The 14,289-nt window shown below is 47.8% G+C and overlaps 1 protein-coding gene across 1 annotated transcript; it reads left to right on the forward strand.

The window, feature by feature from the left end:
- The first annotated feature begins 642 nt into the window (after positions 1-642).
- LOC131293269 (leucine-rich repeat and fibronectin type-III domain-containing protein 3) lies at positions 643-10,433 on the forward strand. Its single transcript, XM_058321350.1, has 8 exons — positions 643-816; positions 890-1,840; positions 1,918-2,507; positions 2,866-3,222; positions 3,543-3,702; positions 8,397-8,667; positions 8,734-8,926; positions 10,301-10,433. Exons 1-8 carry the CDS (start codon positions 643-645, stop codon positions 10,431-10,433), a joined length of 2,829 nt encoding a protein of 942 aa, XP_058177333.1.
- The last annotated feature ends 3,856 nt before the right edge of the window (positions 10,434-14,289 follow it).

The raw sequence follows: 14,289 nt of genomic DNA on the forward strand, positions 1-14,289 counted from the left end.
AGCACGGTGCATAAGAACGAAAGGAAAATCGTTTCCGCTTTGCCAACCGACGTGTGTATTTCGCAGTGTTTTCAGTGTGCCTCAGTGAACACCGTCGGTTTTTTTTTCATTTCATACGTGGATGTGTGTGTGTGTTGATCCAGTTGATCAAGAGAAAATAGCGATTGCGATCGACTAGACTAGGTGGTGAAATAGTGCGCGAAATAGGACCACCGACACACACGGAGAGCCAATTATACTACCTTCCTTCCTTCCGAGGCCGAAGGCAGATCGGAACCACCGGTGTAGGATCGGGTGTTCGGGTGGCGCCTCGGTCGGTAGGGGCCCTTTACGCTCGCTAATCCTCTGCCAGTCCTACGACGGATCGGAGCTGGTTCGCGAGCAGAAGTTGCCGGATAGGGTGTTTCACGCTGTCGCGAAGAAGGTCAGCAACCCTTCGATGACCTAGCAGGACCGAGAGTCAAGGAGCGCCCCACCAAGGAGTGAGTTTGTGCGGTGTCCAGTGTTGTCCTACTCAGGAGAGTCTTACATCGCGCGTATGCCACGGTAAAGGAAGGCTACCCCGCAGTTAAGTTTTAAGTTACTTTTCGGTTCGTTGTGTTTCGTGTTTTTGTTAAGTTTGTTTATCCCGTGCGGCGCACAATGTGGCGTCGAAGTAGCGTAGTTCCGGCGGCTGGCCTGCTGCTGGTCGCAGTGCTCGCCACCACACACACCGTCGTGGCGCAGTGTCCCTGGCAGCGCGAGGTACCAGACCTGCAGAACTCATGCTTATGTGCCTACAACCTCGGACAGGAGTTGTCCGTTCAATGTGATCAAGTGAGTACCATCGCCTGGAGGGCAAACGTGCGCGCCAGCCTATAAAGCTAGCGTTTCCTTCCTTCTCCACCAGGTGGATTTTCCTGTGTTAGTCGAAGCCTTAGACAAGTACGCCCGAGCGACACCGCTGGACCTGCTGTACGTGAACAATTCGACCGTCGAGCAGCTCGAGGGTGGCCTCTTTGTCAACCTAAAGCTGCACAACGTGCAGTTGAGTAGCTGCAAGATGAAACGCATCGCCGACGACGCCTTCAAGGGGCAGGAGACGGTCCTGAAGAACCTCAACCTGCAGGACAACCTGCTGGAGGCGGTCCCCATCAAGGCGCTCAAGATATTGACCATTCTCAATCTGCTGGATCTGTCGAAGAATCGAATCCCGAGCATCCCAAACGATGCGTTCGCCGGGTTGCGAAAGCTATCGACACTCAAGCTGTCGGATAATAACGTCACACTGGCGCCGTTCGCTTTCCGGGGGCTCGAGGCGAGCCTGAAGAACCTTAACCTCAAGGGTACCAAGCAGAAGCGGGTCCCGGAGGCGGTGCGTGGCCTTAAGACGCTCGCGTTTCTCGATCTCTCGCAGAATGGAATCCGCGAGCTCCCGGGTGGGGCCGGTGTTAAGTCGTTCGATGGGCTTGATTCGCTGACGGCGCTCAATCTGGAGCGGAATCTTATCCAAAGTCTCGGCGAAACGGCATTCTCGGGGGTGAGAAAGACGCTAAGCTCACTGAGCCTGCTTAATAATCTCATGGCGGAGTTCCCGGTTGGAGCGATACACTCGCTTCGGGAGTTACGAGTACTCGATATAGGATTCAATCTGCTGACGGCACTCCCAGAGACGGCGTTCCGTGGTAATCCGGCGGTTACACTGCTCGCTTTGGATGGTAACCCATTGCCGACGGTACCGGAAAAGGCTTTGGCTCATCTCAATCGAACTCTCCGTGGACTGTCGCTTGGTGGACGCTTCCTCCATTGCGATTGCAAATTGCGCTGGGTAGCTGAGTGGATAAGAAACGGAGATCTACAGGTAAGACCCTTCGGTGAGAAGGTAGATAGGGATCGGTTCGTTTCACAAACACCCTTTTTGCCCTCCCATTTACTTAGGTAACCTCACGTGAACGTAATCCACAATTCTGTGGATCACCGAATCGGTTTCGGGATCGAGGATTCTACTCCATCCAACCGGAGGAACTGAACTGCCCAGAGTCGGAGGTAGCCCTCGAGGGTCCAGTCGGAGTGGTCGAATCGTTACTACCGAAGACCACCACCCTCCGAACGACCACGACCGCCCTTACGACACCTTCAACCACCGGTGGAAGCACGAACAGTGCGGTCACAAATGGAACTACCGCTACATCCGCCACTTCACCACCCACGACAACCGCACAGGGCACGTCCTCTGGCAGCTCGGAGAAGGAACAGCAGCAGTCTTCCACCAGCACGGCAAGCACCAACGGAACGACGGTGCAGCCATCTTCCACGCTGACCACAACGACGCAGTCGACAACGAAGCAATCGTCCACGGCAGCGACGACGACCAAAACTCCGGCGACCAAGAACTGGCGTACGAATAGCGCAAGCAATAGCAACGCACCGCCACACAAGCAGCGACCACCGCTTGTTCTAGGCTTCCCGCCCCAACGGGGCACCCAGATCGATGACTCGAAGGAGGTGCAGGTGAAGAATGCCTTCAGGTAAACCCTCGGAATGTGCTACCGAAACAGCTTGACAAGAGAATTAATGTGTAACTGGGAGTCGATCCGGATGATCTGGTGACAGTTGACTGATTCAGATTTTAAAGGATCTTCATCGCATATTCTAAACATGACCCTAAGGGTTCTGAATTCTGACTTTAGAGCTGGAACTTGGAATTCGATCCCAATCCTGGATTCGGATGATGCAGTCGATCCGGGATTTGGGATCAATTTTGAATCGATAGGATCTAGTCCCAGAATTCTGTCCGTATCCCATTTCAGACAAGAGTCAGTCGTATTAACCATCTCGGGATCGTACGTTCATTTTCCGAACTCGATCGTATTCCCTCTTTCACAGCTCCCGCCAGGACAACTCGGTCATCATCCAGTGGGACTCCGATACGGCCAATATACTCGGCTTCCGTGTGGTCTATCGCCTGTTCGGCGATAAGAACTTCAAACAGGGACCGCCGCTGGAGGCCAGCGAGCGGGAGTTCAAGATCAAGAACGTCCCGTCGGCCGAATGCATCATCGTGTGCGTGGTGTCGCTCGAAGAGATCAACGTCACGCCGGACACCGTGCCTTACACCCAGTGCCGGGAGGTGCGCACCGTGGCCTCGCAGGCTTCCAACATGGATAAGATCACGATCGCCGCCAGTGCCGCCATCTGCGGGACGATCATCGTCGCCGTGATTGTGTTTATCGCTGCGAGCAGGTAGGGAAAGGGGCTTCTCTCGGTTACCTTAACAGATGATCCCGTGCTTGTCTCAATTCTAAACTCCCTTGTTGCCCATCCCTCCCCCCAAATGGCACCAACCAACTCATTGCACTCCTGTTTGTTTCTCTATCCCGCTTCTTGCACCGCACTGCACACCATCAACGACAAACCAACAACACACTTTACGCAATATTCCGCTGGTGCCCCGGCGTTTTCCCCCCACCAATACACGCACACATACACCCTCGCACATCAAACCCGTACCCCTTCTGTGGCATGCGTGCGTGCGTGCGTGCGACTACGTGTCTACAACGCAGGATTCTTTTCAGAAGACGCTCGAAGAAGCTGCAGTCGCTGTCGCAGCAGAAGAGTGCCCTCCCGATCGCCGGACTGCCGGTGAACTGCTGCGGACCGACGCCCAGCCCGAACGGACCGCTCGGCTCACTGGCCACGCTGTCCGCGTTCAACTCGCACAAGGTAAAGAAAAGCATATTTGGCAATCGTAACAAACTAACGATCACCAAGCTGTAGGATGGGGCCGAACGCCCGCGCTAAAATCTTCCTAATGCTCGATCGGCCCAGTAGTCGGAGGGGAGAGGATCACTGTCGGATCGAGTCATGCCCCAAACCCACCCCGCAAGAGTAGTCCTTCTCCTCCAGCGACGGCTTAGTCGTGTAGCGTAGTGTAGAGTAGTCAACAACAATTGTTATAATTTGCAGTAAATGTTTTGTTTGGTTTTAGTACTAAAATAGCTTATACTAATCCTAACTAGCCTAAGTCTGACTGATCGTAACCGGCGGGTTCAGAGTTGATGAGAGGATGTTCGGTACCGTTTTGGGGGAAGGCGGACGTGAAGAGCAAGTGTATAATCCTGCCATAAATTCTCCATTGTTGCTCACACCGCAAAAGAAAATTCCCGAAATCATTCGAGTTATAATTTGAAGCCAACATGTAAATTTATAAAAATATTGTTTCTTTGATCAAAATACGACAAAACCCTCTCATCAGCTTAAGGCTCGCTTAGGGGAAGTGCAAAATAACACACACCAAACAATAACCCCTCCAAAATAGTCAAGCGACGGAAAGAGCAGCTTTTCACGTAACGAAAGGCTCCATTTCCAAGCAAAAACAGATACATTTCACCCATTGAAACCGATGGAGAGGAAAGGCAAAAATGAAAAGTCACCAAACAAAGTGAAAACGGGAGAGTGAACTAAAATGCTAATAAAATTTAATAAAATCCCAAAAAAACCACCATATAAAATCACTAATTAGTAGTAACTGTGCTAACGAAAGATGTATCCAACAAGGTTCTGCGAATGGTCGAGAAGGAGCAAAAGAAGGGAAGAAAGGTGCCATGGTGAGTGAGGGTCCTTCGGAGGGGCACGTTTCGTTAATGGACGGCATTAGGAAGATTGAATAGGAGTTGCAGTACGACAGTCGTTGTTTAGTAAAGTTTAGAGTTTGGAACTGTTTAAGAAAAATTAAGGGAGAATGTTCTAGAGATGATTCAAATTACAGAGTTGTTAAAGTGTTTCAAAAAAACTCGTTCCAATTTGTTTCGTAATTAATATGCTTAGTTAAAATTGAACATTGAATTGAACATGTTTTAAATACTTGGACTATCTTGGATAACTAACTTTTGAGAGAAACTCTTTGCTTTTTCTCGCTTACTAATGAATGCCCTCAAACAAAACCAAACCAAACCATGCGTACAACAAACGCAAAACGCGAAGTGAATTGCAAATTGCCCCATTTTCATGTTCGGGCTAAAAAAAGATGCACCATACTGCAATAGCGTAAACTCGTAAATGCCGAACGATGATTCCATGCTGGAACACGTAGATCCGAGACAGACAAACCAAACAAGTGCAAACGATTTTACCAGCCGAATCGTGCGGACAACGGGCCTCCATATTCACGCCTCCCTAAAAAAGGTCACTTCACAGTCGGTACACAAATACCCTGCGGTGCGGGAAAAAGTATTCCGGAAGTAAATCCTTCAGCACATGGCATTCCGGCGAGCCCGGTGTCTGTCAGTGTCCAAAAATTGTGCACAAAACCACCGGCGAGCCATTTTGTTCGACACTCGGCAGGGTTGCCCATCCCATCCCGGTCGGTCACTGAACTGGACCGACGTTTGTCGTTTGACCTCCCGGACAGGGGTAAAAAAAGTGCCCAGATCCAATGAAATTAGTACAAACTACTCGCCACGCCTGAGCGGTGGGTGGACAAAACTTTATTATCCGGCGCAAGGGCCACTGACGTTGGGCGGGATGGAAAAGGAAGAGAAAAAAAACTCCGGAACGAATGACTGGAAGTCGGAAAAGTTTGGTAACTAGCAAACGGGTGTGCATTTCAGGGGGAAAATGAATATAAACTGCTCCTTGCACGGATGCCGGTTAGGAGGGGAAGGCAGGGCTACTGGCGGCCTGGGGACAAGCTCAATCCCATCGCCAGCTCCTGGCGAGTGTAAGTTTGAAACGATAATAAATGTGATTAAAACTGACACACATTTTCCACGGTGAACCCGGCCCCCCTCCCGGAATGGGAAAATCGTGGCATGGCACGAGGACCAACTTTTGCCAACCGACTAACCGAACTGCCAACAGCGGCGGCGTTGGGCTTCGTTTTCAGGACGAACCGCACCCACACGCGCAATTTCCTCGGTTTTTCGGCCCGCTGATAGTTTTAGCCATTTTCCGGATGGAAGTGCACTGCGAACGGGTTTCGCTTACATGTCCAAATGCAGGCCGCGCGAGGGCGCGCGTGTCGGCCGAGATGAACGCTAAACGGGGCGACGGGGTGAAAGTACGCCGGAGCGGTGAAACCTACGGAAAACAAACAAAAAAAAAAAATATCATCACGTTTATGAACAAACTTTCGACCCACTATCTCGGACTTTCCATAGGGCAGAAGGACGAGCGAGGGACGGAGAGAAAACCAACTGCGAACTGCAACCGAATGCAGTTGTGCATCGTGCACTTGCGAGGAGGTAATGAAATTTTAAAATCTTTCTCCCCCACAAGCACTCGCCGGCTGTGTGTAAAGTTTCCCCTTTTCAATCCTTTTGCAAAAAGAACATCAATCACACTTCGTATTACGCGACTTTGTCCTGCCTTTTGGCCGGGTTCTACTTTACCCTACTGGTACATTTCGAATGGAGCGTTGCAAAAGTTCGAATGTGACAATTAAAGGATTAACGGGAGTTTAAACAGGACATATACACTTGGAGCCGACGACGACGACGACGACGATGACGACGGTCGTTTCGTAATCCCGTCAAAGGAAACAAACTGAGCTCCTTTATTGCATTTAGTTGCGAGATGGGATTACATTCAGTTTCAAACTTTTATTGATTCCACAAAACCCATCCAATAGATGGCGTTATAAGACAAGTTGGAAGCATTCTTTGTCCCAGGTAAATAAGGAAGGTAAAAAAGAAAACACTCCGAGAAGAATGTAATTATTCGACCGATAAAAACCGAAAAACCCATTTCCTTTCCCTTCGTTCCTTTTCTACTCCGCGCGCAAATTGACTTCCGCCGTTCATTATCGAATGCCGAATCTAACCTCGGCCAGGGAGAAAAATGCACAGCTGCCACACAAAAGCCGTCCGCCGCTCGAGTTTCCCTTTGCGGAAAAAGTGCGCATCGGGTGATAATTACCCGCCTATCGGTGGCCGAGAATCGGCACTCCCGGTTTTCGCATCCGTCAGCGGCTTTCGGTGCAATTTTCCTATCGCTCGAACGTTCCTTCCTTTTTCCGCCCAATTCCAATTCCTGCCCTCCGTCCATGCAAGCGGGGAATGCATTGTTTTACGGGCGTTAAACATTGGACCCACAAGATCCACCCACAGATAGGGTGGAAATGGGTTTTGGGTTTTCTCATTTTCCACCCTTTTGTTTTCCTTACACCCAGCCATGGTCCCCCCCGTTTTTGCAATCACTCCTTTCGGTCGCGATGGTCGATGGTATTTTACAGTCTAATTAATATTCTAATTCGATGACGTTGCCTTGTTGCCGCATCAAGTGCGATTGCAAATGGTGGTCGCGTTCGCCAACGTGTTACCAGCAACCAGCGGAGGGCAGCCGATCCGATCGGAACGGGATTGCACCGGTGCAAGCACATTTTTTAACGCTCCTCCGATCCGTTCAGTTTTTTTTTCGGGTGGACGAAACGGTAAGCATTTTTCCTTTCCATGCATGCATCGCAAGGCCAACAACCAACGTGTCTGGGTTTCCCTCCTTCTTTTTGCATTTTCCAAAAACATTCCAGGGCGGGAAAACAAACCTTCGCCTACTTCGGACGGGCGGGCGAGCGCGTTGGAATGCTTGCAGCTACAAACCCGTTTGTGCAACGATGCAGGCGTGAAATATAGTAAACTGGAATTGAAAAAAAAAATATGTAGGAAAAATAAAACAATTCTTAGTATGCATGTTTCCCTTCAAACTCACTCAAAACCTCCCCCCGCCGTAACCGTATCGTTATCATATCGGCATGAACGCGCATGATGCTGAAGAATGCAACTGGCTCGTTAAAGCTCATCATGTTTACTGCATTTAACTGTCTGGAAAAACTATGCCACATGTGCGATGCGAGCGCAGATTTCCCTTCCGCTCTCACTCACCGTTGCGTTTTTCTTTCTTTACACTCCCTCGACCATCGCCGTCTCTTGCGCGGGTACTAGACTCTGTACGTGTAGTGGACGGTGGCGCGTGTGACCCTCTCGAAGGGGAAAACGGCGGTTCTCCATCGACTCGTGAAGGTGTTTCCTCCCCGGTTTTTTTTTTGTTTCAAGTTTCCGGCAGATGGATACAACGATGCAATGCTCGGGAAAAATGGCTTTCATGATGATGATGGTGATGATGATGTAGTTCTATGGAGTGTTTGGAAAAATAAATGTTGATTACGATTGGCAGTGATGATGGTGATGGTGGTGATGGTGGTAATAGTAATAGTAGTAGTAGATGTAATGGTAGTTCATAGCTATAATAGTTCTGGTGACGGTGATGAAACTGGGTTGGTGTTCGCAACAAAACGCTTGTCCATTTAATGGCGATGATAAGTTGGTGAAAGGAAACCTTCCGGGTGGTCGACGATCAAAGCTGATAATCGTTCTGTGCACCTTCCCCCTTCCTTCCTCGCTGCGTCTTCCGGGGCCGTGCAGCAGGACTGGGACCAGGTGTCGGCGTACAGCGGTCGCTCGATACCGCGGCCACGCATCTACCCGATGGAGAACGCCGCCATTCCGGACGATCTGCGGTCGCACGTGTCGCACTTCTCGGCCGTCGGGGGCGGACCGGGCGGTGCCGGTGGACCGAAGGTCGGCAAGGCTCGCTCGATCGCCGACGGGCAGTCGCACCACAGCTTCTCCAACCACTCGCAGCGCGGCTACCTCGGGTCGGCCTTTCCCAGCAACTTGGTTAACTCGCGACCAGGTAGGTGTGGTGATCTAAGAATGCAAGCGTTTTCGTTTAGTGACGCCGTTGATTCTGCCCCCGCAGAGCTGAGACAGTCCCGGCAGTCGCTGGCCGCCGCCTCGGAGCGCATGTCCCGGGCGTCCTATGCCGGCTCGATCGTGCACGGGCCGGCCCACAGCATAGCGTCCAGCACGCGGCGCACCCGGCCACGGTCCCGGTCGCGCGACCAGCTCACCGGCACGCACATCCACACGCACCAGCACCGCCCCGGCAGTCGGTAAGTAAGGGCAACGGGTCAACCTAACCTTTGCCACAAAACACCATGATTTCATTTTTATATTTCCCAGAGGTTTCATAGACATTTAAAACGAGTTGATCAAACTAATTGTTTAGGGATTCTTTTTTTAGTTCCGTTAGTTCTCCATTCTTCGTTAGTTCTCACACCACTCAGAAAATTAAAGATAATCCCTGTTGACACAAACAGTGATTTTTATGGTGTTGCTTAAAGATCATATAACAAATTGATTAGTTCCTTGTAATGAAAACAGACACTAAGTTTCCCATTGTTCATTATGGGTTAAACTTTAACTGCTTCAGTACAGCGTTAATTTGCCATTTTTCTTAACTTAGAGCAAGAATTACGAACCCCACAACAAAAAAGCGAATTTACCATATGCATGATAATGTTTGCTCCAACGTACAAATATGGAATGCGAAGATTTTAGAAGTCGATAAAGTACACACAGAGAAACTAAATCGGGATTTTATGTAAGGATATTGCCTGCATCAAAAAACGATACAGTTTCAACAAGATGGGGTGTAATCAGAATTGGTTAGAGAAATTGTAGGTATATCTGTAGTTTTGGAGTTTGGAGGGAAATTGATCAATGCTACATTTCAAGTGTGGCCTCTCGATAAATGTTTAGAATCATTCAAGACTGCGTCAAACGTCGCCCATCTGAGTAGAATAGAAAATATTGAAACACAAATCGTAGTATTTTGTAATCTGTAAATCCCTGAATGGTTCAAAACAGTAACACGCATATTGAATCCTGGTAAAAATAAACAACACCTTCTTGCATCATGGAATATTTTCCAATACAATGAAAAATCATTGTTGGACGATCGGAAAATTGGAACAGTTATTAAGCCATCAAATTTCTTACATTGGTAATCAACATTACCTAAAGTGAGGATAGCCATTGAATGTATAAAAATCGCAAATGAATACTTTGGGAAAGCATACATTATATTTGTTCAAATGTTTTACATAATTTGTTTTGCTATATTGCTATTTTGGTCGATGGTAAAAATAAGGAAATCTGAAAAACTTTTATCAGGAGCAAAATACCCCAACGATTCTTATCAGTTTAAATTAAAATGGAAAACCTCGAAAATAAGTGCAATTTTGAAAACAACTGTCAACTGGCAAAAATACTCTCCAAATTAACCTTTTGTTAAATTGGTTTTTGCCTCTTTATTAATATATCGAGCATCAATCTCGATATTAATTAATTTAAATGAGAATATCCTGTTCTTGAGAATAATAGAACCGATCTTGATCTTGACCGCAACGTCTTCGCTGTTGATCAATTAAACCATCCGTTAATTAAAACCCCGTCGCTCCCCCTCCACTTCATCTCACCCACAGCTACTCCACGGCCGGTTCGACGCATACGCTGAACAACTACTGCGACACGTCCGACAACTGGACCGACCACGACATGGACATCTACATGGCGCGCAATCCGACGGCCCGGAACGGCGGCATGGTGCCGTTATGAGACCGGCTGCTCGTTTCCTGACACGGTGATCCGGCGCCCGATTGCGGGGACATTTTCTGACAGCGACTTCCCTCCGACGGTGCCGCCGGCGAAGACGACGGCGCCCGTCGGATGATGGGTAGCGCAGCCGGCGGGGCCGATCCTCCAGCGACGCTGTGCAACACACCACCCCGCAGGGCGGGTGTTGACGATGCTCCCCCTCCGAGCGGGTGGATTTCCCCCCGAACGACCAACGACCACGACGAACACGAAGACGAACGCGCCGTGCTAGCGTTTGCCAACGAACCACCGCCAGAATATAGCGAAATCAACGAGATCGCACCACTCGCGACCATCTCGCTGCGTGAGTACGGTACGGGTCCAGCATCGCAGCAACACCCGCTCCACAATCCCCACCATCCACACCATCACCACCACCATCATCACCATCATCATCAACATCAACATCATCCGCACCTAAAGTTGCGCCGCTCGAATTCGCCTCCACCGCTGGAAAGTCTGCTGCTTTCGCAGGGCGGACCGGGCTACGTCGAGCTGGAAAACTACTGCAATCGGCTGAAGGAGAACCTGCAGCACTAAGGGAGCGGGGCGGAGTGCCGGGCGGTAGATTTAATTTTCCACCGCTTCCACCGGGCTTCGATTTGTTACTAGAGATTAAGTGAGTGAACGCCGGGCCCGGGAGGGAACTATAGCTTCCCACGGCTAAGCGAAGATAGTTCGAAACTAGATAATATTATTTAAATAATCTAGCATTAGCAAATAACAAACAAACAAAAAAACGACAGCGACACCACATAGTGTGTGTTTGTTACGCGTGTTGCAATGCGGTTCAATTCCAGCGATTGCAATCCACATGTAGAATCTATATAATTAATCGATGCACCACACCACACGATGCTGCACACGAATTCCACTGACCAGGTTATGAAGGCCAACCGTAGAATCGCAAAGAATGCAACGGCGAGTGCTGCAATCGAACTGAAACATGGTGTTTGTTTTTGGCCCCTCGGTTCAACGCGTACGGATCGGGTTTTGATAGCGCAATAATGGATGATTTCAGCACAGAGCGGCAGCAGTAGCTCTGCTGGCTTCGCGCGGCACATGAGGCAAAACACATATCACTGCTGATACGGCGCAAAAGAGTAGACAAAACAGAACGCCAGACACGCGAGCCGGAACGCTAGACTTAAGTATACATAAAATGTTATCAAACAACATAACATACAGCGACCATAAATAATCCCAAAACGAACGTTAGCAGAGCACGTGGTGTAGCAAAGAGGGAAGGAATGGCAAGTGAAAGAAGAACACCAGACAGCGTTATTAAAATAATATTGAATCAACAGTAATCAGCGTGCATTATCGCTATGTGCAAGAGTAAAACAAAAAAAAAACAACAGTAAAAACAACCAACAGTAACATTCGGAGTAAAGCGGGCTTCAAATCGTATTTCTGGGAAACGCGGAGCAAGCCCCTTAGGGGATTTTGGCCAGCGATCCCTCCCTCTCCTCACCCCTCGGCTTAGGGGTGGAACCACACGGAAGCGAGCGGAGATGTAACTCAACCCTGTAAATACCCATCTCCGTCTCCGTTTCCTTCTGTTTCTCACAGCAACAAAAGTTGATTGTCCAGTGTTTCCTGTCGGTTTAGTTTCAACATTTTGCTCCTGCGCTTCCGTATTTCAGTGTTGCACTAAAAACGAACGAAACAAAGGAAGGAATGTTTGTATATCCTATATTTTCATCTCCCCAAATTCGATGCAGCTTCTATGCAGCGGTTTTTGTTTGTTTATATCATTTTCCAACCATGCGTGATAAGTTGCTGTTGTTCTTTAAAAAAAAACATCGCCGACGACGAAAACGAAAAAGTTTTACCACCAAAAAACGAAAACGGGAAGATCGCACAAAAAAAAATCAACCGCACTACAACCGACCGAACGGGGCTCGTTGGCGTCGATTTCGCGAAACCCGGTGGCAACCGGATACCGAAACCGAGTCGTGCAATTTATATTGCGGTGTTGTATAACCTAAGTACGCGCATTTACTCAATTTCTCTCGATTGAAATAACCCGACGAATGGTGAAACGGGGCGTCACATAAGTGGACATGGATGCTTCAAAACAACCAAACCCTCCCGGTCCCAAACGTGCGTTCGCCATCGTTGGGTTATTTTAACTCTCGTTCATTTATTGATTACTTTTAGCTTACACTATTGACCGTTTCACTTGACTTATTGTTCGCTGTTGGCTAACTTTAGCATCGTTTGAATACAGACAGTCGTAAAGTGTACACGTTAACAACCCTAGACAAGCAATGCATTAGAGCACAGTTGAAACAGTTAGCGAACGCACTCAGTTTAACATTTGATAGTTAACAAAGGAAGGAAATCAAAACATCGACAGTAGATAAACAAAATTATGTTTAGTAAGTAGAGTATACCATGTGTGAACATAAATTTGGAATCTTCTTTACATTTTCTGCAAATGCAATAAGTGTTGTGGCAAGCTTGTGGAAACAAAGCCCAGCTGAGCAAGTAAAAGCAAAATTCAAACAAACATCAATTAATAAAAAGGTCTAAAATTAGGGAACGAAACACATTTAAACACAACAAATTTGTAGATACATTATGCAAATGGTATGCTTTTTGGAAAGGGGGAGGCATAAAAAAAAACATAACGAAACCTAATGTTAACAACACTGGTTAACTTATTCGTCGATGTATGTGTGTATGTATGTGTGTTTATGTACGTGTTCGTCATACTTGTTGATGTTTAAAATAGTAGACAAAAAGCAGAATAATTTTCCACATAGAGTCGATTTTTTAGGATAATTTTGTTTTGGGTACTTTTCCGCATTAAGACGAACGGAAATAAGGGTTTCGGGAATGGGAGAATGAACATTCGGTTAGATTAAAATTCATTGCAAGGTTTCAGGAGCACGTGCGTTCGCACGTGAAGGAAAGCGTTGCGGGAGATAGCGAAACAACAACAAAAAAAAAAGAAAATCCTCCCAAAAAGTTGCAACACCTTCATCACTCTAATTCAACTGGACACCAAATATGATAGCAAAATATAAATAATTATAGAGAATATCGGATAGGAAATCGATGGTTTTGGGTTTTGGCGGAATAAGGGCTAGAAACGTAGAAGATCGAACACGATCGCGCGAACGCGTACTTGTGTGAAGCGCAAGCGTTTGATAGACCAATATCACTAAGGCGATGGGATAGTTTGTAATGGGAAGTGCATTAGTGCGGAATGGCGAGCAGGTTGAGATGTATTTTTGTACGTAAACTCAAGAAAACCACTGAAAAAATACTCATCATTGTAATAAGCGTGGGTTACCGCAAGCAAAAGTGTGAACCCACGATCGCGCTCATATGAGTAACGTGGATCGTGGTGCAAGTGTTTAGCCTTAATCTAACGCAAATCGGCACCCAGGTGCCTCGGTTTGTGCGTTAGTTAGTCATTAAAAATCTATCTAAATATGCGTATATTACACACTAGAGCGTAAACACGACGGTCAATTGATGTAGTGATGTTAAACCAGAATTTCTGCAAGCGAAAACAAAGTGTTGCAAATGTAGTTGTTGACATCAAGGTCGGTAGGCATAAACGCATAGTTGAATGCTAGTTTGTATCGTTTTTTTTTCTTTTTCTCCATTTCTCCGTTGGAAACTAATGTCAGGTTTTCCTTGTGGTTGATAGCGAATGTTTGCGACTCGAAACGAAACACCATTTTCCCACACTATGTCCCCATGTGTCCCTCCTTATCCATATTTTTTTACCCCCGAGAGTCCGACGACCAAACAGAAACCGCAAAGTCGTTGGGATAAGTTTGAGAACTCGAAGAGCGGA

The sequence above is a fragment of the Anopheles ziemanni genome, chromosome 2, assembly GCF_943734765.1.
Source record: "Anopheles ziemanni chromosome 2, idAnoZiCoDA_A2_x.2, whole genome shotgun sequence".
Lineage (NCBI taxonomy): Eukaryota > Metazoa > Arthropoda > Insecta > Diptera > Culicidae > Anopheles > Anopheles ziemanni.